Genomic DNA, 25,678 nt, shown 5'->3' on the forward strand with positions numbered 1-25,678 from the left:
ATTCCTCAAACATTTGAAATCTCATGTTCCTCTAATAAGCATACTAATTTTGATGATTAACTAAGGTTGCAACATTCTACCCTACAATCTGTGGATGTTTAAGTAGTGTCATGTGTACTGAAACTACAGTCCCTCCAAATCTGTAACCTGCTGTGGTTCATGCTGGCTTGGAATTCTGACAATTGTATTTGTAATGTATCTGGAGGATACCAGATTGGAGAAAACTGACCTAAGTAAAGAAAGGACGGAGACCACTTAAATAAGAGAGAGTTATATTTCAGATGACAATTTTCCATGATCTTGATTTAAAAGTTATGATAAACCGAAGGAGTAGAAATTGAATGAACTGGCACTTTCAAAAAGACAGTATTTGTTTAATGCATGTCTTTTAATAGACATGCAGTTGTAATCTCCAGCATGTACCAAGGGGACAACACAGGTAGGAGACAATGGGGTAATGAAAGACAGTTAGGTGGCACTAGCATAAGGCAGGCTGTTTTTGGTTACCTAGCTAATATTTAGATGGGAGAAAGCTCAACTGAGTTTAGTGGGGCTGAGTGCTGAGTAGATTCATACAGAATTGCTCTATACCAAGGAACCTTTCCAGTGAACACAGCTGAGAGTAATGAATACTGCAATTAAAGATGATTACTAAACAATAATTCACAAACTCAGAGTCGATGGTCATTTCAAAGGTATAAAGTTATTAAAAACCAAATGCTGATCCACTATTCTATGTATTATATCCAAGTTTAACAACTTCTTGGAATTTTGAAACTTGGTGACCAAACACTTATTACAGTGATTTTTAAGTCTACTGCAACCTTCTCAGATGTTAATATATTCATACATCAAGTACTTTACAACCTACACTACTGAAGTAGTTTGATGTACCAGCTTACCTTCTTTTCCTACTTCTGAGATTTTGAGCCTTGTCTGCTTGAGCTGGTAACTTGACCTTAAACCCATCATGTACAAAGAAGCCTTTAGATCCTGAGTTGTATCTATGCGAATTAAACCCCATCAAAGGCCTATCTCAGAAACTGGCCGAGTTCTTATAAAAACTTATTTCCTCAATTAGCCAAGATTCTTTTTGTGGTGTGCATTTATTCAAATTCTGATGTTCAGTACAATAATTGGTCATCAGTAAGCAATCTTACCATGTTCTTTATATATAGACCTGTACCATTAAATATCCCAATTCTCCCTATATATATTCTTGCATAATACATGTGTGAAAAGTACATAAAAAGCTTTACTTTTAACTGCAATAAAATTGGTCTAATGTGCTAACACAAACATGATACAGAGATATAGATACATATAAATAAGTAAAAAGCATGGATTCTACACATTTATAGATGGAAGAGAATACAGATATTTGTCCATTGGTTCTTAAAATTATGTATATTTGTATAAACCAATATCACTTGCCTTGAAAACAAATTCAGAATGGTGTTTAGATTTTATTTTGTAAATGCTAAAAATGGTTAGGATGTAACGTTAATCATGTTTAATCAAAATTTGTGCACTTTCCCTTCCCTAGCAAAAAGACTGTGATTTTGGAAAAAAACAGAAGCAAAAGCCTTCAACTATAATGGTCTAACAGTACATTAAAATACAGCCAAAACTTATTTAATATCTAATGCTACAGTTGATGTACTTGCTAACTAGCAGAACTCTCAAAAGCTAGCAAGAAAAGGGGGTAAATACTCCAGATCAAAGCAGACTTGAATTAATGACAAATTATAATAGAATAATATGAACAAATTGTGCAGTTAAGCAATTAAATTTATTTGAATTCTGATCCTATCATATATAATCAAAAGCAATCTCTATTCCATTCAAAAGCAATAGACAGATTCCAACCTTACTTTTTTAAAGTGGTTCTAGATTTTTAACTGGCATGGGTTATTCCAGTTGCCTAGAGATGATTCACAAATACTCATGTGAGCTAAATTTTATATTTACAAGAACCCCAATACAGGAAACAAAAAGTGTTCCCAGGATAGTGAAAATTATAACACGTATAACTGGATTGGAATAATGTAAAAACCATGCTGAAAATTGTATTAGAAAATGATTTCAGTAAATAGCTCTTATTGCATCTAAATGAACCAATTACATGGATACAGTTGATTATATAGCAACCTCTAAGCATGTGGGAATTGCTCATGGATAAGCAGGCCTCTTAACACCCAGAAGAAATTCCAAATAGGGTTTTACATTTTTACTAGGGATGTGCAAATCATTCCATGCCTGAAACTGCTGGTTTTGGGGAGTCCAGGTCTGATCTGAGACATGCTTGTTTTTGATGTTTTGTCATGTAGACAAAAAGAAATGGGGCTGCTCTGTTCTGAGCAGAAGTGGTTTCAAGTGGGGAAAAAGCCAAGGAGATTAGCAGCTGAGAGGAGATACGGAGAGAAGGTGCTGGGAAATCCAGGAGGCAGGTGGGCCTGTGCCTTGCTGGAACATTAGCAGTGGTGGCTGAGAGGAGGGAGGGAAGATCCTGGAAAGATCAGGGGGCAAACAGGGCATCAGGACATGCCATCCTGGAATATCAGCAAGGCTACTTGACAGGAAAAAAATACAGACTTTTATTTGTCCTTTACTGAGCTGCAGGGGAGAGAGATGGGAGAGAGATGTACCAGTCTCACCCTATTCCGATTTCATCCAAAACCTAGAACAGCTAAAGCTAAAGCTGAACTGTGAAGGGCTCAATGAGGTTTGGCAGAACCTCTAGAATGGAATGGTTTTGTTCTGTGTTTGAAACAAAACGTTCTTCCTGATTTATACACACTTCTAATTTTCAGTGTCCTAATATAAATGGATAGGAGAATCCATAATATTTTCAACATTCTAAAAATGGAAAAAATATTCAATATTCTATTGAAATTCCTAATACTGCAGAGAGATTGTTTCTATGTTACATATTTGTGATGCTTTGTAATTATAAATTATATTTAAAAGATAGCTGCTAAGAAAAACCTTCATGGTTATACAATAAGCATCAGTAACATAGATAATCGAACTTAAATTGCTTATCCAGACTGCACACCTAATTTCCTTCTGCTTATGCAGATACAAGTTCTACTATTTTCATCAGCATACAGCAAAAATATATAAAAAAGAAGCACTTACAAAAATTCTTAATAGTAAACTTATTGTTGCATATTTCATGCTATACCATTCTCATCATTTGTCAATGGCAACCAGGCTAATAAGGATTTTCTTAATTTTTTCAAAATGCACCTATTTGGAAAAAAGAAATGACAATATGGGCATTAAAAATGTTCAATCTGCACTGCATGACTATATAAAGAGAAATGAATTAACCATTAGGACTTCAGAAATCAACCTCCCAAATTATTAAAAATAACTGGGCAACTCAAACCTATTAGTTAAGTTTTAGCAATGTATAATTATTAAAATTATCAGGTAATCAGTACACCATTATGAAAATGTATTTACTTAAAGATAGCTTTCATTATCTTCACCCTATCAAATGTTTGTACTGTAAACTTCTTATGCCAGAACTCAGGTTTCTCTTTATCTTGTTCTGAGATAGTGATAAATAGGAGGTTTCAACTTATTCTTTTGTAAGTTAGGTGCATACAGAAAATATTTCTTTCTGATTATAGTCAAAAATTTTCTACAGTTATGGTCCTACTAATCTGTCTTCCAAAAATGCTTTCAAATAAAACATTTAAACATTTTGATGTTAGAAATGCGGTGTACCCTGGCTACAAAATATAGTATTCCTTGGAAATGCAGAAGTTCACACAAAAGGTAGAATATCATCAGGAGACAAACGTGGGTTCAATTTTTTGAGAATGAAATGCAAAAAGAAAAATGCAGGGTTACTAACTGGCTGCTGTTACTCACATTATCATAAGCATGCCTTGTACCTTGGACAAATTAAAACAGATTTTCATCCTGTCATCTGAAGTCAAAAACGTATCTTGTAGAGGTGTAATTCAAATTCTTCAAAAACAGCATGGCAATACCAATTTGCTTTCATTGTAACTAACTGTCCTTCAAACATCTACATACTTTGATGGACTGTAAAGTCAACTTCATATGATTAACTGAACAAAATACAAGCTCACGTACCGATAAAACTCCATAATGGTCTGCACATTAACTGTCACATCTGAGCAACGATAATACTCTATTGTTTGCTGAAAATATATGTTTATGAAGCATTCAGAAGAGTTCAATTTAGATTCTTTGGAGAAGGATCTAAGCTTCATATATAAATTGGATGATACTGTTTGTAGCCAAGTTTCTTCCTACAAGTTGGGCAAGAATTAGCATTTCTTAGGGAATCACGGAGGCACTGGCTACAGAAGACATGACCACACTTCGTTGATACGATGAGCCGTCCATTCTGAATAATCTCTGAATAGCCATCCATGCAAATTGGGCAGCTCACAGTACCTGAACGGTGTGAACTTGAAATACCCTCTTCCAATAATTCCAATTCTTTAGGCAATGTGCTAGTTAGAATCACTTCATCTCTTGGTTCATCATCATCGCTACTTAATATACAACTGTCAGGGAGTTGCTGACTTCTTAATTCTTGATTTTGTTGTTGACAAACATTTTCTTCAACAATCACAACAGAATCATTGTGCGTCAGATCAACTACAATTGGTTCTGAAGTCTCAGAAGTAAGGTCTACTACTTCTTCACAAGTATTAACTTCAAGATCAATTGGTTCTTGTGAAGCTGTTTCAGGACCTGAGTTACTAATTCTATTTCTTTTGCGAGTTTGTCTAGAATTAATTGTTCCTCCGCAGCGCTTTTTCTGAAACTCGGCCTTCTTCACTGCTTCACTAGGAATCAACGGGGTAGCTGTGGCAGCTGCTGCCAGAAGACCATTTTCAGTACTGGAAGAAGCTGTGTTGGTGGTGGGAGGCTGCAAGAAGGCTATAGTAGAAGTAGATGGGGTTGAGGAGGAGAAAGAGGAGCAGGAGGGGACAATAATGGAAGATGGTCCTACAGATTTGACCTCGAAGACTCCAGCTAGATTTGATGGACCAAGGCCACTACCTTTTTTATTTTTCCGACGCTTGGTCCCACAACGCTTGGTATCAGCTGGGCTCATGATATAGGCAGGGAAAACCAAACTTCCAAATAAGCAAGTAGTCTAGGAGTAAAAGAAACACATGATAAAACAGATGAATATAAAAATCACAGCATGTTCTTCCAAGTGATGAACCATCAAACAAAGAAGCCTACTCACCATACTGTACTATGCAAATCCTATTTAAATGACACTAACTTTCTTTGGAGAGATCATCATAAATTTTATTTATATTTGCTACATCTGTATCATACCTTTTCACCAGGAGCAAAGGTGGCATGTACAGCACTCCCTCCCCCAGTTTTCCACAATAACAAACTTATGAAGTAGGGTTGGCTGAGAGATAGTGACTGAGCAAAGTTGCCTAGTGAGTACTTAAGGCTAAAGTTGGACTTGCCCAGCATCTTAACTACCACACTAAAGTGGCTCTAAATGTAGTCACCTTCCAGTCTATGTTATAGCTAGAATAGCAGCTGCTGTTATTTCCTGGAATGTAAGTTACATGAATATGTTTGTTGTCTCAGTACTTAAACAAATAAGCTCAGACTATGCTAAAGGTAGGCTTATTTTCTCAGTGAGTCAACAGTAAGTAAAGCTGAAAGTCTGCAAGATTTATCAAGACAATTTAAGTCACCAGCAGAACTATATTTAACAAGAGCCAACGAAGATAGGAGCAGAATGTTCATATTTATTTAGCATTCTCAGCCTGAAGAATTGTTTATATTCTACTTCACTGAAAAAATAACAAGCAGAATATCAAGCAAATAAATATTTGCAGAAACTCTAAAGCATTAAAAAAACTAAACCTATACAATACCTATATTTTTAAAAGTTCTTAATTTTGCCAGTGAAATTTTGATGAGAGAAGAGGAGTTTACAGGACTACCTCAGCAAACACTAAATGAGTGAGTTTTGCATTCCTACAAGGTTTTGCTTAGGAACAAGACTATGCTAGGTATATCAGCAAGTTGAGAGCCAAACTGGTCTAGAGCAGTGATGGCAAACCTTTTGGGCTCAGCATGTCAAAAATTTGGAAAATGCCTATCTTGACTTTGCTGGTATGTCACCCCCGCCCCCGAATAAAAATGAACATATTCATTTATTTAAAAAAATACAGTCCAATCATGTGTGGTGCTATGTATTATTTAAAGAAACTTCAAATAATTACAAAAATAAAATATGAGTAAAACAAACTCAGTTTCTTTGGTAACCCAAACAGGGAGAATAGTTGTTGGGTGTTGGTAAACGCTGGCAAGTCACCTTTGACACATGTGTCATAGGTTTGCCATCACTGGTCTAGAGGCTAAGACACTGGACTATGAGTAGGGAAACCCAAATTCTAGTCCTGCTCTAAGCATAGAAGCCAGCTAGGTGACTTCAGGCCACTCATTCCCTCTCAGCCTTAATGAAGAAGGCAACAGCACACCACTTTCAAAAATGTTGCCAACAAAGGAGTCAAAATTAACTCAAAGGCATTTCCCATCCCAAATCCAATGTTAGAAGCAGAGTTTCCTTGAAAATTCCAGTTTAATATTTCCCTAAATTACTGATAAAGCAGAGAGACTTTAAAGCCTTTACATGAACAGTGGCCATTAACCTTACTTAGAAATATTTGCCTTGCTCAATCCAAGAATCCAAATTACAGGAATCCAATTTGTCCACTTTTTATTTGAACTCATCCAGTGAAGGGGAGGGCACCATCTCTGAATGATTGGCTTACCGTGAAACTACCCTTAGTTTGTTAGGAAATCTTTCCTAACATTAAACCAGATTCATCTGAAAGTACTAACACAACTTCATGTAGGATTGGCTAAAGTATTATGCCACCTTCTTTACCTATTCATAAATAAATATTAACAGAGCATCCTGTAAGACTGGCTATAGTACAAAACATTGAATAGATTGAATATTTACTCTAATTCAACATGGTTTTTTATATTAACACGTTGCTTAATCTTAGCTTGGAAATCAAGGAAGATAAACCGAGACTTTTCCTTGCTTTTGTTTGGGAGATCATTAGATGTAGCAATTCAGCACTCCCACCACTAAACAAGTGCCAAAAAACCAGCTGTACCTTAGATGGCAAATAGTAACTGGCACATGAAACTGAAAAATTCTTTATAATTCTGTGCATTAATTTATCTAAAGTATAGTCTTCAGTAGACTCTCCTTTCATAGCAGATTTACCAGTGAGCTCTCCCAAAGGAAAAATGAATGCATTGAGTAGACACATATTCTCTGTATCAGATAATATGATTATTGCAGCAGTTAAAAAAGATTAAGATTCTTTCTAGAGTAGACTATGGATAGAGATCATTAAAAAGATGTGCAATTTGAAGAGGAACAGGGATAATTTTGGATATACAATTGTCATCCATTCACTATTATCAATGAACTTATGAAATACAAAACTGTTAAATAACATTAAATACCAACAAACAATGCAAAATAGGTTCAAGAATACTATTACCAAAGTGCATAATCTGCCTTAGAAAAACAACTAACACATCTGCTCAAGAAACAACACATTTTAATGACATTCATTTATTTCATACAACAGTACAGCATCCAACAGGAATCATGAATCCACCTAAAATCCTTAAATTACTATTGTTAAAGATCAGCACAATTTTTTATTCCAAGTATACTTTCATTTCCTGTTTGTGACACTAACAAAACACCTAAAAAGGCAATCCTACTTATTCTGCGCTAGTCATCTTACTCATAATGTAGGACTCCTGCCTCTGAAACACCAGCAAATACTAATTTGCTGTATCTGTTATCTCTATCTATTATGACTGTTTCCAGTTACTGCCAAGTGGCATTGTCCTGATTTGTGAGTGTATCCACTCATAATGGTTTTTTCCCCCTCTAGTTTTGCTGCCATCACTAGCCAATAGGCAAAATATCCATTAATCAGAGCAGTGCAACAGGAATCATGGGGGGTGGGGGGGAGGACAGGTTCTGATCTTGTAATTCTGCAGGGGGAATCTCTATGCTAGTGGGTCTTCCCTTCCTCTTATATCTCATTTGCACAACATGTAATTTGAAATAGAAATATAACGGAAGACATAAGGGCAGAAATAGCCTCAGAGATGAGGGAGGCAGATTCTGCCACAATGGTGCAAGTAGCTGGTCATGCAGAATTAAGCACTGAAGCTAATTTGCTGCTTGAGAATTAGACCTGTTACTTAGAACATGAAGATAGCAGGGTGAGGAAGGGGGAGTGAAATGGACAAGTACAGGAAAATGGGCAACCCCCCCCCCACAGCTGTTTCAAAATAATGCTAAAGCAGAAAACTGAAAACAAAGAAAATCTTTATTAGGCTACAGACCAAAATACAATGGAACAACTCAAAGAAATGTTTTGGCAAATGAAGGGGCTAATAAATTGAATAAATGACACCTATAATTTACAGTAGAATTTAAAAAAAAAAATAGTCTCAGTGGCAGTTATCATGAGACCTGGCCCAAATTCTTTACCGTGTAACACTAGAGCTAGGGGCTCTTCTTTTTTGTTGCTATCAGTCACCCATATTGGCTTTGATTTTGTATGATCCTCTGATAAGATGTATGAACTAAATTCAACAAATAGGAATAAAAGGCAGCAATCAGATTTTTCTTTGCTTTAACATACTTTCTACCAAACCAGGGTTTTAAATTAGGGAAATGTGTGTGGGGGGTAACCTACTAATGTTAAGGTTATTTGAAGATGGTTGATGAATCTGTAGGTGTTCCTTGTAATCAATCTATGCTAACCTGGTTGGTTTGCAGTAGTGAATGCTCTGATCTGAAAAGTGGGGTGGAGTTCAGAATATTTGTAAGAAAAGAACTGATTTTTCTCAACCTGCTTATATAAGACAGTCTAACGTCTACATTTAACTTGGCTGAAACAAAATCGCCCCAGGTAACTGAAAAAGATTTTAAAGCTAGTGGAAAGTGATTATTATCTGGACACCTATTAGTCCTGAAGCTGTCAAACAACTGAGGTAGTGATATGAGAGTGCTATATAATTGATAGTACTCATAATAACTCTATGTGCTCAGATCAATAACAAGAAACTGACTTGTAAAGATTGAGTGCAAATATTCTATCAGTTAAAGCCTAGTTAGTCTGACCCATTAATGTTAGAAAACAGATGGATATTGCTTGTGATTCATTGCATCATGAACTTCATTCTCTAATTTCTAAAGGTTAAACCTATCGAGTCATGAATAAGCTAATAACACTTCCATCTAATGCACTTTCCTTTTGCTCACACATCCTTTCCTGATGGAATGGAGATTTTCCATTTTGCTTTACTAGTTTATGTCTCTCAAGCCATTTATATTTTTATATTTTATGCCTGCTACACTTAACATTTGATTTTAAAAGCAGACTTTGGGGCAAACTGAGAATGCAAGTGACAGGAGAGGAAGAATTATCCTGAAAAATGTTATCTGAAATCTCTGCAGGTATCCTCAGGAGCATCTGGGGATGTTGTGGTATGGAAAGGCAAATATGATTCTTCCTTGCCTAAAACAGTGCAGTATCTGACTCTATTGACAGAAACAAACTATGGATTAAGCTAGATCAGCTGAATTTGGATAGAAGGTTATTAACTTTGAGCACGGCTTTATATACAAACACTCAAATTCAGGTTAGGTTCATTCCAGTAGGGCACCTGATTTTTTTTTTTTTGGTCTGCGCTCAGTCATTACTGACCCTGCAGTGACTGCTTGGACGAGTCCTTGCAGTTTTCAAGGCAATTGTTTCAGAAGTGGTTTGCCAGAGCCTCCTTCCTAGAGCAGAGCCCAGCTGGCGAGCGCAGGAGGCGGGGTTTCCGTTGCTTCGCACCCTTTTCGGGTGAGCATGGTTTTGCGCTTATCAGCAACTGCTCCCGACTCCCGTGCAAGCGCCACCAGCATTTTTCCTCCCACCAGAGTGAGAGTACCCATTTATCTACTCACGTGAGTTTTCGACCTGTTGGGTTGACAGGAACTGGGGAGGAAACAGGAGCTCACCCTGATTAGCGCGAAGATACAAGACTTTTAAAGGGGTGAAACAAGGATATGTGCTTGCACCTTTTCAATTTAATCTATTTATTAATGATACTGTTCCAGCCCTGAGTGGAGAATTTTTTTTTTTCCAGTAAAGGTGGGAAATAGGAACTTGTCTGCATTATTCTATGCAGATGATTTATTGCTTATATCCCATTCTCAGATAGGCTCGCACAGACAGTTAAGAGCTTTGGATAGCTATTGCTCCTTAAATTGTCTAACTCCGAATGCAGAAAAATCAAAGGTGATAGTATTTGGGGAGAAAAGGAAAATACACAAATGGAGAATTGGGGAACATAATATAGAGCAAGTTTTCTCTTATAGATACTTGGGCATCCTTTTTAATGCTTCAGACAGTTGGCATTCTATCAGGCCCAAAAAATAAAAACCAAGAAAACTTTGGTAGGAATAATAAAGTTCTGGTGTACAAATGGTGGTTGTCAAATTTCTCCAATCCTAAGTCTTCTAAAAATCAAGTTAGTTCCTTACTTTTTGTATGCAGCAGAGGTATGGGGAATTTCTACCCCTATGATATGGAATTCTTTCAAAACAAGCTCCTCAGAACTATTTTAGGTGTACCTAATGGTACTCCATCCCCTTTCTCTATGCAGAAACTGGTACATACCCAATTAAAGCTAGAATAATTGTAAGGGCATTTAATTATTGGGCTAGAGTCCTCTCACTGCCTGTTCCCAACTTGTCAAGTGGAGCAAATGAATATCTCCACTCCTCCTAGTACCAGTTGGTTTACATTTTTATCCAATCATATGCATACCTTTGGTTTTTCTCTGGAATTTTTTAAATTTAAACAATACAAACAATTTATTGTTTAAAAACAGAGTGCTGAATATATTTGCCCAAAGAAATTTGTTTAAATTATTACAAAATAAGATTGCCCCTTGGTATGCACTTAATAAAACCAAAATCAAATGCAAACATTATCTGAGGTGTGTTACAGTGCTATCCCTCTGAGAGGCACTTACAAGACTACAGCAAATGGCATCAGCAACTAGAGAGGGCTGATTTCTCAATCTCCCATATAATATGTGCTTCTGCCCTTGCTCCAAGGAAATTATAGAAGATTTTACCTATTATTTATTGTACTTCCCTCTTTTTGCTTCAGCATGTGGAAAATTTCTGGACCCCCTCTTGATAAGAAAATCATTTTGGCCTGATTCATATAAAATCAAATATCTAATGAAACTAGACAAGAAAACACTGCTATGGAAATTAGCAAGCTAGCACAGGCTGTTGCTAAAAAGAATATTTTACCAAAAGTTCCTAGTGTTTTCTAGTATTTTACTTGCTGTAGTAACACTATTTTAATGTTTTTACTGATTTTTTTGTATATTTTAATATATTTTATTAATGTTTGTCCACTTTTGTGCAGATGTTATCTCATCTGTTATGACTGGTGGTCAAAACAGTGAATTGAATACAGTGCAGTAGCCATTTTGTTTTCTAAATCAGAATAAAAACAGCAAAAGGCTTGCTTAAAGGCCCATCTCCCTTTGCTAAGGCTAATATTTGCCACCTAAAGGAACATTCTATTTGGTGGGAGAGAGTATGAATTAAAGGTTGTTATTCTTTGGAATAAGTAATTAGGGTGTGATTCTATCTATGTATTCCTTTTTTCCTTGGTTGTCTCTCCAATCAATATATTATTTAGGTTTACCCCTTTGTTCCAGCTTTCAGCCTATTTGCTTGAAAAGCTTTGTGCAAATTACTAAAAGCATTTTTAGTTCATCAGCTTGGTTCCATAGTTAGTGGAAGTCACTGTACTGTCAATAGACAATAATTTGCTTTCAGAAGATGCTGGGGTAATGATTTTATCTTGGGATCGCATCTGGTATTCCTCTATGAGCTCTAGATTGGTTAATATATCCTTCCTTGTCCTTCCTATTTTAGTTATCAGATAAAGCAGCATTCATATCAGGAAAACTGAAACCACTTCATTCACTTACAGGGATGCATCAAAATATCATTTTTTAGTTGTTCTGGCACACTGATGGGTATCTGTAAACCAGGGCTCATTCTGTGTGGCTTCTCTTTTTTTGTTTTACTCTCCATCATTTCAAATGTCTGTCTTCTCTGTCTTCAGACTTACTGGGCATGTTTACAAATGAATTTAAAGGATTGATCCCATTGCTATTGGCTGATTGCTTGTGAGTGTTCTGGAATAGTGAAATAATTCTTCACAAAATAGAATAGTGAAGGCCTGGCCATTTCAGCATACTTTAAAGAGTAACAGTGCTAATACAATCAGTCTTCTCCCCCAAATACATTAGTAAAGCTGTCCTCTCCTCTAAACTGCAGAAAGCCTGGAGATGTTGGTGGGTGGAGAGGGGTGGGTGGGTGGAGAGATGGGTTAAAAAAGGAATTCAGGAAACAAAGTGTAAATGAGAGGAAAAGCTGAGATTAGTTAGTGATCAGAGAGGAGATGGGCAGCCAGATAAATCCATCAATAAATACAGAAGTTTGCCTCCCAACAATCCAAAATATACCTTCAATTGCCCCAACAGGTCACCTGACTTTGCCTCCAAGGTAACAGGTAGCAAAGCACAACAAATTTAACATACACTGAAGCAATTATGAACGTACAGAGGAAAACACACGTTTAAAACTGGCACATATATAGGGCCAAGGAAAAGACACATATGCTGAGGAAAAAAAATATGTGATGTTAAGCATGCAAATGGAAACAGTGCCTAACCCTTGTTCTCTGATGCTATGTCACAGTTCAGCAATAAAAATTAAACCGCAAAAGAAATAACTTCTGAACACAAGTTCCCCATTCATTTGTGAATAACTAATGAGGGTTTTTGGTAGTGAAGACGACGACAGCATATATGCAAATATTTACTAACCACTTCCTGCCCCTCCTGAACCACACTAAGTACCTCCTTTAAATTAAGCCTATCTTAGAGGGCCTCGGGAGTCCAGACAAAGGCTGCTTTTAAAGTCTTGGCTACCTTCCCTAATCCCAACTCCATCGTCAATCTGTCTGCTTGCTGCCTCTTCTGCCACGGAATCAGTTTTGGGAAGAACCTTTGCAGGATCTCCTCGTCCTCCACTAGGTGTAAGGGCTGCCCTCCGTACCCCGCATCCTCGCTCTTTCGTCCGATCTCCTTGGGACAATGGGAGGTGGGCCAAAATGGAGAGCAAGGGCACATCTTTCCTTCCTATGTCCTGTTTCCCAGTTCGGCCTTCCAGAGGAGGGACGCCTCGAAGTCCACGGCCAATCCCAGCCGGGCCACGATCGTCAACCGGGACAATGGCAGCCACTGGCCCGAATACGCACCCTTTTCTCAACGACGACAAAGCCACGGTCTGGAAGCTCTCTACGACTCCGACCCTTCAACCACACCCTGAAAAAGAGCCTTTGTCTTATACCCACCACAGGCCTGCTGGGCAAAGCGGAGGAACGCCGTAGGCAGCCCTTCTCCCCGGCAGCCGCCCTCCGAGAACCGAGAAGCAGGAACCCAGCTCCTGAATGGCTCCACAGCCGAAATGCTAACCTCACTTCCTCCTCCGCCCCAGCCAGCTCTCACTACGCCTGCGCCAGCAACCCAGCCCCAACTGAGACGCCTCCTTTATACGGGCCATCGAAGACACCTCTGGCGCACGCGCGAAGGTTGCCGTTTAGATCGCCGTCTTTTACTTTTTTTCCACGTGACTTGAAGCGGAAAAGGAAAGGGAAAGGTCAGCGGCGACGTCGTCAGCGGAGGGGGGAAGAGCGGAAGGTCAGGGTGCCGCGGAGCGGAAGTAGGAGCCGGAGCGCGTCCGCCATTGTGGGAAAGCGGAGCCCGGAGTAGAGGTGGGAAGTCGTGCTGCGTCCGGCGGGTGGCTTTGGGAGGCACTGACCAGGACAGGCGGGTCCGGGCTGCGGAGACAATCAGCCAGCGGCGGAGGGGAGAGTAGAGGAGGCGGAAACAGCGACCACGACGACCTGAGGGAGAGAAGGAGGAGGCCCAAGCGGAGCGGGGTGAGGGGGATTGCGGCTCCCCGTGAAGAATGTCAGCCACCAGCGTCGACCAGGTACCGCCTTCTCGCGGCTTTGCGGTTCCCGAGTGGAGGATTCCTCGTCCCGCCTTCCTTCCGTTGGTCATAGCGGGGATCCGAGCCCGCTACATCCGAGACCGTGGGACTCCTCCCCTGCCACCAGGACCGCCCCTTCTGCAGGCCTAGAGGCCGCTCGGCCTGGGGCCTTCCTGCTGAGGCTCAGAAGCGATTCCATTGCTTGCTTTCATGAGAGGACAGCTTATTCTCTAGTCTCCTAAAGTCTACGAGTTCCGGCACTTTCCTTCCCAGGGCTTTCCCCTCTGGCTAAATATTCTGCCTTCCCCGACTCTTCTCAGGCGACTGTAGTTGGACGTGGCTCTGACGAATTCTGCAATAGTCGTTACCGTTTGCTCTCCATTATACAGTATTTTCTGCTGGCCTTTTGTTGCCGCGCTTCTTTTCTTCTCTTTTTGCCGCTTTATATTTATTTTTCTTGCTCTTTTGTCTTCTTACGGTGATTTTTTTTCTTTTTGCAGATAGTATGGCTTCGTGCTGCTTTTCTCTAATACAGTGCTATGGTTTTCAAACAGCTGTTTCTTGTTTATTTTTCCCTCCCTTTCCTAGTTTTGCTGTTTTCATTCTTATGTGTTTTTAACCTTCTACATTCTTGTCTTTATCTTGGGCTGTTTTTCCCATCGTGATCTTTGCAACCACCTAATGGACTTCTCTCTCTCTCTCTGTGTACACATTACCTTTTTAAAAGATAGTTGATAGTGGAGGCCTGTAGTGAATAGCAAATTTAACAGAAATCAAAATCATGTAGATCAGAGTCAGTACAAATAACATTCTAAGATTTGGGAAGATCATTTTTGAAAATACTTTCATTAGTATTGGCCAAAGCTAGGCAAGTACAGGTTTTTCTTCATTCTTTTATGCTTGAGTAATATGCAAAATTTATTACAGTTCCAAAGTCACTAACTCTAAGTGGATAGAAGGGGAAAACAGGAATAATATATACTGAAGCGTTTATAACCATTTTATAATAATGGGATGTTAATTTTTAGCTATGCTTTAATGGTAAATGGAAGAACATCTATCACTTTAAAAAGTAAAAAGTTCTAATAGGTTTTGTATCTTAATTTTACTGTTTATGCTGCTAATAGTATACTTTTTGTTTTATGTTTTAGAGAAAACTATCATTAGGTATCTTTTAAAGTGTATAGTACTAGTGGTATTCCAGATAGTAACCCATTTAGAATTCATTAGATGCTTAGGTCTGAGTATTATTTTTAAAATAAGATGACTTATTTTATATATTTAATTCCTCTAACTTTGTTTTATTTCATTGCTAACAGAGACCTAAAGGACAGGGAAATAAAGGTAAGTTGATTTTTCTGTCCTTAGAATCCCAGTTAAGCAAAGTATAATTATTTCATTAATCTGAAGAAACAGAGTATAATGATTGAGGTGATCCACTTGTTTGACAACTTTTATTGATGTAGTAAATAATTCATTAGGCTACACCAATGAAATTTTGCAAATTCTTTTGCATTTCTAATAAATTTAAATTATCCTAATGTTTTGCCATTTTCTTTATTTCTCCCATCAGAACAAATAGGAGTAATCAAATGATTAAATGACACAGATTCTTTATTATTTTATTTTGCTTATTTATTTCCCAGTTCAGATATCGATTAAGTGTCACAAGTACCCTCAAACTTAAAGTAGGTTTGCTATAATTAAATGTTTTTGCAGCAGGGCTTACAGTTTATTTTAGATGCTAGGATGAATTAATTTAAGGAAGTTCACAGAAAGATTCTCATTCCCTCCTTTTCATTCCATTCATTGGAAGCTGAGGAGGAAAGCCTCTAGAACCATTTGAGATAGAGTTTTCGAATTTCAAAAGAAGTGGGAAACGCAGAATATTGGCTGGATTTCTATTTGAATCCCCCCTTTTCCAGCATCCCCTTTATCCCATCTCACGCTGTTCAGGATGGATCATTAAAATGGTCACTTCCAACAGGATTTATTATCTGTGACATTTCTTATAGTTCTTTGTTTGCCAATAGGTCTTTAGAGCTGTTAAAGTCGATAGCATCCATTACAGTGAGATACTTTGCAAATTTGAAGGATCATATAGGGAAGTTATTGTGATATTTTTTTCCTGGAGTAGGCCCAGTCATCTCAGTTTGGCTTATTTCTGAGCAAAGAGATATATGTTTGTATTCAACCATTTCTGCATCTGAGAAGTATACAGGAATAATTATTATAGAATTCCCATAGTCCATGCTGCTTGTTTTAAAGGGTATTCCCTAGAGAATTTACATAATTTTTAAAAACCCCACAGAACTGTAAAAAAAATTAAAATAAATAAAACCACATAGTAAGAAAACTCTGTACTTTGCCTGAAAATGTTATTAAACGTTAGACATCTGGAAGAGTTATCAATTTATTTATGCAAAAGATTTACAATATATATGCTAACACTGATAACATCTTAGGGATAGTTCTTTTGGATATGCTTTTAAACTATAGGCATTGAGGCAAAGGGACTAGAAGCAAAGCTGTGTATTTTGTCTTTTCAGACACTGGTAATTGAACTAAATAAATTAAAATACTCTTAGTAATATGTACGTACTCAGTTTATAATACCATAATTTAAGATGGCAACTAGTGATGTTCTAGTCTTTAATCATTCATGTTTTATGACAAGATCTTGGCAGTTTATTATTATTATGGCTCTGAACGTATGTATACAGCCATCTTATAAGTAAAAGACCTAAGTACATTAAAATGAGTTACTAGTTTCATTATACTTTATACAATTGTTAGCATTTAATAATTGATTTTATATCTATATAGATATAGAATCAATTATCAAATTGCTTATATTAGAATTCTCAATTAATGGAATCCTAAAATATCTGTTACTCTGATACTGCACTGCATAGAACATTTTATTTTAATTTTCTAAGATAAACTGTTAATAGAAGTAAAACCCATTATTTATTTAGTATATATTCAGTTTATAAGCCACCTTTATTGTTAAGGCAATCCTAGTTGATTACAATATATTAAAGCAATAAACCAAGAAGAAAACAGGATTTTTAAAAAGCTATTATTACTATATGAGGAAAGAAATACCAAGAACTAAGGAATATACTGGTTATTTATTTGTATTTGCAATGCTTTAAAATTACTGAAATAGCCATGACTGAACCTCATGATGAACAGACAAAATGTCTGTCAGTGGAAAAGGGTGCCATACTTCTAAATTCTTTTTGAAGCTTTATATACCAGGTGCTACTTACTTAGAAGTCAGGTTTACTCAGATCAATAATATTATTAATATTTAAGTATGTATACAATCATATTCTTCATTTTATATAATTGAATATTATATTGAAAGAATAGTAATTGTGCTTTGCTTTGTGCTTTTGGTAATAATGAATATATTATATTTTCATGCAGATTAGATAATCAGATTTTTAATAGCTAAATTTTGGTATAGGTTTTGTATAGTTAGGGAGTAAATAAATTTATATTGATCAAGCAGGCTTGTGATATCTTATGTTCAGAATTTGACTGTTCTGGTACATAACAGTTATTGATTTGATATTTTAAAAATATGTTTTAGTTCTTATGAGCTAGTGGCATATGTTTCTGTTCCTTTTCTAAGGCTCAGTTGATTTTCTGTAAGCTGAATCACAGGAGAAACTGCTGTTGTCTTTCTCTGAAATATTTGAGGATTTTGCCTTTCCCTAAAAGTTGTATCACACATTTATATTTTTTCCTTTTGCTTACTCTGCCAGATTTTCTATTAGAATGAGTTGTACCAATTTTGGTATGTGCTGGTTTTGAATATTATTAATTTTAAAATTAGTGTTTTTACTTGAGATACTGTATGACTTTTATAATTTTGGCTTGTGGTCTTTAACAAGCCCATTTTTTTCCTCCCCTCTGTACAGAAGTTGTGCAAAAGGATGTAAATTATGTTAGAAGATTCAAAGTAATCTAATAATATTAAGATAATGTTTTGAGCAGAGAAAAAGCTTTCAGGCTGTGGTTTACAAAGATGTTGTATAGAAGGACTTCAAGAAAGAGTCTAATGAAGAAAACAAATTGAAATTGAAAATAGGTTAGAAATAGAAGTTTAGAGAAATAAAATCAGGATGCGATTCCTGAGCTTCATGTGGGATTGCAATAAAGCTTATTCTCAAGTTTCTTTATATTTTATAACACAAATTTTAGGCAGATTTTTCTCCCCTCCAAAATTGGCTATTTGTGACAGAAAAGAGAATATTTAATAGTGAGGTATATTGAATGGATGAGTAACTTTATTACAGATCATTGACCTACCAAGCATATCAAAATTAAAAGTGAGGTATGTTGGATATATACCTGAACCTATCTGCTTTCAGTAGGATATTAAAGCAGAGTATAAATCAAATAACATAATCATTGTAAAATGGGGGTGCAGTTCCAAATTGGTAAATTAGATGATCAGTTGAGTGGTTAGAATTATATAATACTTGTGAGCTGTTTCATTAGCAAGTGAAACTGTAAACTTTGGTATTCATTCTGGTTACCAGTAATGCAGAGTGCAAGCACTGCATTTTTAACACATCTGTTTGTATTTTGCTTAACTTTCAGATTGGAGATCAGATTATTCTAATTTATGTAAGGATTAGGTAGATTGCTACCTAATCCTTACCTGTACATCTAGTGTACATCCAGTGTAATCTTCTCACTTTAAAAAAAAACATTGCTGTTTGTTGACAGAAATAGAAACCAAGTAGAATACTGGGAAATCTTGAATGCGTGTATCTGTCTTGAAATTCTTGCCTATGCATTGTGATGCTTTTGCAAAGAACAGATTAGATATGCATAGAATAATACATGGACAGATTATTAAAACTACATTTGTAGGGCCAGTTCCGGTTACATTACAGTTTTTATTGGTTGAAATTAATTGGTATTGGCTTGTAGAAAATTAAATTTTTGTCATGTACCTAAAATCTGACTAGAAAACTACATTTTGAAGTAATACATAGGAGATCAGTCCATTTGTATATTTAGGTCAGTATTATGTTACTGGATTTTAGTCAGAAATTTTTACTAACTTTACATGGAGATTATAGGATTGAATTTGAGATTCCTTGTATACAAAGCAAGTAGAAAGAACTTTTAATATAAGCATTTGCAGATTTCATTTTTGAAACAAGTTATTGTAGATATATTGGTCTCTCACTGTATCTGAAGAATTTTAATAACAAATTTGGGCTTTTTTCTGTTATTCAACCTGTTTCAGTATAGAAAAGTTAAATTGTCTGCTTTTGGTAAGACATTCATCTGTTTCAGTGCTGAACTTAATCTGTCTATTTAGGACTTAAGGGGAAAACATTTGTTGTCATAGTATACTATACAAGGTAATTAGATAACTTAATATACATCTGAGGAGCTGTATAACACTAAACAGAGTGTTTAGTTAAAGATCTTGTACTTCTATATGAATCCATTGAAGTTCTCTTGTTCTGATGCACATAACTTAAGAGTACACTTCTTCATATTAATTTGTTTTCATTAGGATGCTTCTTACAGATAAAATTTCAACCTTATCTTTTTTTTTTCTTGCTTTATACTCTAATCTATGACCACAAAAGAAAGTGCAAAGCTCACTCTTCACATTCTATTTATGTAATATTTTCCAGTTCTCATCTCTTTTCTGGATGATCCTGTAAATACAGAGTGCCAACTCTTTTGCTGCTTTTTGATTTAAGGATTCAAGGATACATGCATGTTGTCTATTGTTATGATTTACCTTAAAATGTTTTGATTTCCATTAGATGTTCAAAGTCATGCACAATGTTTCTAAATTTTTTCTAATTTTAGTTGCATTTCAGTTTCAGTGCAAAACGGTTCGATTCATCAAAAGGATGCAGTAAATGATGATGATTTTGAGCCATATCTAAGTAGCCAGACAAATCAGGTAAGTATTAACAAGACTGTTGTCTGTTCTTAGTCCTCTGTAATAAGTAATTAAATGAGACTGCTTTAATTATGCAATTAACAAAATAATGCAACCTTTCAAAGACCTCATAGGCCACTTGTAAAACATTGCTACATTGTGTACATGCATATGAGTTAGCTTTATTTTTCCTTAAAGAAATTCCTTTGCTTAGGTTCTAAATACTGTCAACCAAGGGTATTCACCTTGCAGTGGATCTGGATGGGAAACAAGCTTAACTAAATGTACATTTCTTGTATTCATATTCATTCATTTAATGTTCTAAGCAGAAGATGCATCTTGTTTTTAAGTTATACATTCTATTTTGTGTTAATTTCAAAGAGCATAGTTAAATTAGCTTTTATAACAGAAAAAATAAAAACAATGAGAAAATTTTTTTTGAAGCCTTGTTAATCCTTGCCTGAAGTATTAACCAGAGCTGTCTAGCTATTCTTAATTAATCCCATGGGGTGCTTCCGTTATTTTCTTCTTCATGCTCTGCAGTGGTGGCTATTTGACAAAGGCCATAGGCAATGTTAGGGATGATTAACCAGGATTTGCATATGTATCTGTGTTTAGATATTCTAGCTAAAACACTCTTGTCTCAGAAGTTTGTCTGGTATGCTACAGAAATGTTTTCTCTCAAGCAGCTGCAAAGAAATCACTAAATCCTTTATTTTTTTTCCTGAAAAGCTCTTAATCTGCTCTTCCACTGAGGTTCTGGATGTTTTAGTGTAGCAGGAGTTAAAGAAGCTTTTATCACCCAGGTTTCCATGAAGCAGATTAGTAGCAAATACGTGTACAGTGGAGAATTTGGTGGCATTATCCTCTGGATGCCTTGACTACCCAGTTTTCAAGCTGAGTGGCCTTGCACCTTTGAGCCTAGATTATTGTGACTGATGCACAGTCGCTGGGATGGTCTCTGCTGCCTTCTGTAGCTTCCAGCTTGGGATGCAGTTTGGTTGCTTGTTATAGCTGGTTGAGCATCATGGCAAGCAATATAAATAAAATTATAAATATTTGAATATTGACAATAAAAACAAACTAGTGTTATTTAATAAGCATAAGAAATTTGAATAATTTTAACAAACAGTATTTGAATTTTCATTTGCCAATAGATGTGTGGGCACTTTTTCAGTTGGGGCCAGGTTTTCTGTCATTAGTTTTTGTGTCCCACTTCATCAGCACTAAAAGATCTAACGACTTACTGCATGGTATCAGTAATAAAGGTAATCCTCGCTTAACATCCAAAATTGGAACTGGCAACTTCATCGCTAAGTGACACAGTCATTAAGTGAGACATCACGTGACCGCATCTTGCCATTTTACTGCTGGTTTCTCCATTGACCCTGCTTTTGGAAGCCGTCTGGGAAGTGCCCAAATAGCAATCACGTGAGCACTGCAACGGTTGTAAATGACCGCCAGTTGTGAAGAGCCTGAATGGCGATCACATAACTCCGGGGACACTGACGGTTGTAAACGCAAGGCCCAGTTGTAAAGTTACTTTTTCAGCGCTGTTGTAGCAAGGTCTGCCTGTATTGGACACAATTCCCTTCCCCTCCCCCATTTGTAAAAGTCACCTGAAACCATATCTGGAATCTTATGCAACAATGCTGATAACTCACAAGAGTTTGATATAAGAGCATTTCAGACATTTTTGTTTAAATTTGGGGAACTGCACATGCTTGCTGCATGTGATTAACCCTTGCCTTACTGTTTTTCTGGTGAAAGGCATAGTTTAACAAAAGCTGGAAAATGTTGAAATGTTAAAATATAATGCTGTTGAGTTCTTTCAGTGCAAAAAAGTGGTACTTTGAGATGTGTGCTGGGGCAAAAGAGATGTATCTGTGTTTCTGTGCAGGGAGTAGTTGATTTGAGTGCCATATTTACACTGGAAAATAAGATATATAAATTCAATATGATGGTTTTAGTGGTCCAGTAAAATGGCCCTACATTTCATTGCCAATCAAAAAGAATATTCTAGGCCTGAAATTGACCCATCGTCCACAGGTAGCTGGGTGTAGGTGAGATGATTAATCCTTTGTACTTTAGGTCAATGTTGTTTTAAGCACACTTTTAGTTTATGCAAATAACCTGCCATATAAAAGTTACAAATGTCTATGCTTAATGCAAATATTACCTTTCCTATTTTGTTTTCCTTTAAGTCAGTAAATATTGAAAGTAAAACATAGGTAAAATAAACTATTGTGCCTGTTTTATTTTTTGTGCCATTGTACAATAAGCAATATTATTTAGGTTGAATAAACAGAACAAGATACATAAATTAGGAAGCATGTAGGTCAGTTAAGCTTGTAAAAAGTCCTGTCCTGCCTGTGCATTTTTGCCCCTTGGACCTTGGTGTATGCCCCTGGAATCTCAGATTCTGTTCCTCTTCTCTTCAGCAGTAAGGAATGAAGGGTGTTCCATAGCTTGGTTTCTTATTGCTATCTTTGTATAGTGAACTTACTAGCATCTTGGCATGAGACACAGTGAATTTTAACACATGCAGATATTATCGTCTTTATTCCTATTGGATAAATAAAACTCTTGGCATGTATAGCTTAGTTTAAGATGAAGAAAAACACAGGGAGAAGGCAGGAGCCCATTTATAAGGAATAAAATAAAATGGCATCTAGAATGTTCTTAAATGACTGGAAATGCATCAGTGCCAGAAGATGTGCAAGTTCATTCTTTAGAAAGACATTTCAGTGTAATTAAAATTGCACCACTGTTGAGTGGTTTTTACCTAATCAGCTATCATATTAACCACTGTTACTTATTTGGGTTTTAGGGTGGTTATTTTAGGTCTTTTAATGTGAAAATATTTTTCCTATACATAACGTAAGTTTTGGGACATGAACAGTATTAACTATTCTTAAATTTAGATTTGTAGGAAATGAACATTATAAATGCAGCATTAAAGTCTGATTATCATTCTTCTTCTTCTGCAGAGTAATAGCTATCCACCAATGTCAGACCCATACATGCCTAGTTATTATGCTCCCTCCATTGGTTTTCCATACTCTTTGGGTGAAGCAGCATGGTCCACAGCTGGAGATCCTCCAATGCCATACTTGACAACTTATGGACAGATGAGCAATGGTGAACACCACTACATCCCTGATGGTGTATTCAGTCAACCTGGGGCTTTAGGGAATACGCCTCCATTTCTTGGTCAGCATGGATTTAATTTTTTTCCTGGGAATGCAGATTTCTCTACATGGGGGACAAGTGGATCTCAGGGGCAATCAACCCAAAGCTCTGCTTACAGCAGCAGCTATGGCTACCCACCCAGCTCTCTTGGTAGAGCTATAGCCGATGGACAGGCTGGATTTGGCAATGATACTTTGAGCAAGGTACCTGGAATTAGCAGCATTGAGCAAGGTATGACTGGATTGAAAATTGGTGGTGAAATGACAGTTGCTGTAACAAAAACAGTTGGATCAGCTCTAAGCAGTACAGGTATGACAAGCATTGCAGCAAATAATGTGCCTGCAGTTAGCAGTTCAGCACCTAAACCAACCTCATGGGCTGCCATTGCAAGAAAGCCTGCTAAGCCTCAGCCAAAACTTAAACCTAAAGGTAATGTGGGAATTGGGGGCCCTGCAGTACCACCACCACCTATAAAACACAACATGAATATTGGAACTTGGGATGACAAAGGGTCGGTGGTGAAAGCTCCTCCAACCCAACCAGTACTGCCTCCTCAGACTATAATTCAGCAGCCTCAGCCTTTAATTCAGCCACCTCCTATGGTGCAAAGCCAGCTGCCTCAGCAGCAGCAGCCACAGTCACAACAGCCTCAAGGACCTCAGCAACAGGCTCAGCCTCATCAGCTGCAGCAGCAGCAGCAGCAGCTGCAAAATCGCTGGGTGGCTCCTCGCAATAGAGGTGTAGGCTTCAATCAGAGTAATGGAGCTGGCAATGAAAACTATGGTATAGGTGTTATACCAGTTAGCTCTTCACCGTCTGGTGTAGAAGTACACCCAGTTTTGGAGAAACTAAAGGCCATAAATAACTATAATCCCAAAGACTTTGACTGGAACCTGAAGAATGGTCGTGTGTTTATAATCAAAAGCTATTCAGAGGATGATATACATCGTTCCATTAAGTATTCTATCTGGTGTAGTACTGAACATGGTAATAAGCGCTTGGATGCTGCGTATCGTTCACTGAATGGAAAAGGCCCACTCTATTTACTTTTCAGTGTGAATGGCAGTGGACACTTCTGTGGAGTGGCTGAGATGAAGTCGGTGGTGGACTACAATGCGTATGCTGGAGTCTGGTCTCAGGATAAATGGAAGGGGAAGTTTGATGTTAAATGGATCTTTGTTAAAGACGTTCCGAACAACCAGCTGCGGCACATTCGCTTGGAAAATAATGACAACAAACCAGTTACCAATTCAAGGGACACTCAAGAAGTACCCCTAGAAAAAGCCAAGCAAGTGCTTAAAATAATTGCTACTTTCAAGCATACCACCTCAATCTTTGATGACTTTGCACATTATGAAAAGCGTCAAGAGGAGGAGGAAGCCATGCGTAGGGTAAGAAATCATATTACTTTTTCCTGGTTTGGGAGCTTGATTATTAAAAATGGAGTTGCTTCTGATCTTCACTAATAGAAATTGATAGATGAATCAATTAGGTGAATATGGTGATATTTATGAAATAATTATTAGGTGAATTAGGTGATATTTATCAAATAATCTGGACGTTTGTTACTGCCTGCATTAAATTTTAAATATCTTATTTTTAGTTTAGGTCTGTATTAATAAATTATAAGGCAAATATTTAATAGAAATTACAGTTATCCTTTAATTTCATTAGTGTTGCAGTATTGAGGTTCTGTGTGTTCATGTAAAGTATTTAACTTATAATAGATACTGGGGTGTACACAGAAGAAAATATGCCTTTACCAGCACTGTTGCTGGTTTAAAAAATATGAATTCAAAATAACAGGAAAATCAATAAAACAGTTTTTGAACTATTACTTTTGCATCTCCCTCCAAAGCATTGTAATTTGTATCCAAACTCATTGCAGACAAGGGATGGGCAACCTACAGGTCATCTAAAGTAATTAGCAGAACCTCAGTTCATGCTAGCAAAATTTAGTGAGAAAACTTTGGGGCAGAATGGTTGAGGGGCAGAGTTGAAAGATGAATGTTTCAGCCCCATTTACCTGAAAAATCAACATGTACTTGTCCATGTAATTATCAGGGGTCAAACTTTATGTGACAGACCTCTTTTACAGTCTTGTGATCTCACTGTATTACCAGGCTTTTCCCTTGCAGCATTGGTGAGGTGAACTGCCTCCTCCCTACTGCCAGTGTTACTTCTGAGTATAAGATTGTTGCTTCTGATGTAGAACTGCAAATAGGACTTGGTATTATCATAACTGACATATCCTATTGATTTCAGTGGATCTACTTCTAAATACAAGATTTAGAGGTTTTTTGTGTTTTACAGGATTTGGGGATGGGACTAAAGGAGTAAAATGGATTTTGAGATGCTTAATGCACCCATTTTCATCCCTTTCATCC

General features: G+C 36.9%; 2 protein-coding genes across 7 annotated transcripts in view; one reads left to right on the forward strand and one right to left on the reverse strand.

Annotated features, from left to right (window-relative positions):
• LOC103067362 (E3 ubiquitin-protein ligase RNF4-like) lies at positions 1-13,931 on the reverse strand. Of its 3 annotated transcripts, none has more exons than XM_025174799.2 (2): positions 13,791-13,931; positions 1-5,152 (listed from the first exon to the last, which is right to left on the reverse strand). In XM_025174799.2, the coding sequence occupies exon 2, from the start codon at positions 5,108-5,110 to the stop codon at positions 4,250-4,252; it is 861 nt and encodes a 286-aa protein (XP_025030567.1). In that variant the 5' UTR covers positions 5,111-5,152; positions 13,791-13,931; the 3' UTR covers positions 1-4,249. The 3 variants fall into 3 exon arrangements, with proteins under 3 accessions (XP_025030567.1, XP_025030571.1, XP_007421930.1); XM_025174803.2 differs by lacking the exon at positions 13,791-13,931 and adding an exon at positions 13,431-13,664; XM_007421868.3 differs by lacking the exon at positions 13,791-13,931 and adding an exon at positions 13,527-13,764 and having other exon boundaries at positions 2-5,152.
• The window catches only part of YTHDF3 (YTH N6-methyladenosine RNA binding protein F3), a 21,667-nt gene continuing 9,822 nt past the window's right edge, over positions 13,834-25,678 (forward strand). For 2 of the 4 annotated variants that reach the window (XM_015890235.3, XM_007421870.3), the window contains exons 1-4: positions 14,026-14,167; positions 15,487-15,511; positions 20,035-20,120; positions 23,090-24,682. In XM_015890235.3, coding sequence (XP_015745721.1) covers positions 14,144-14,167; positions 15,487-15,511; positions 20,035-20,120; positions 23,090-24,682 — 1,728 coding nt within the window. In that variant the 5' untranslated portion in view covers positions 14,026-14,143. Of the gene's footprint in view, positions 13,947-14,025; positions 14,168-14,221; positions 15,036-15,486; positions 15,512-20,034; positions 20,121-23,089; positions 24,683-25,678 lie in introns of those variants that run through there. The other 2 variants (XM_007421871.4, XM_088130953.1) reach the window with 2 other exon arrangements.

Source organism: Python bivittatus, unplaced genomic scaffold (genome assembly GCF_059951505.1).
Source record: "Python bivittatus isolate LINGU-HERP-01145 unplaced genomic scaffold, Pbiv_v1 ctg000840_np1212, whole genome shotgun sequence".
Classification (NCBI taxonomy): Eukaryota; Metazoa; Chordata; class Lepidosauria; order Squamata; family Pythonidae; genus Python; species Python bivittatus.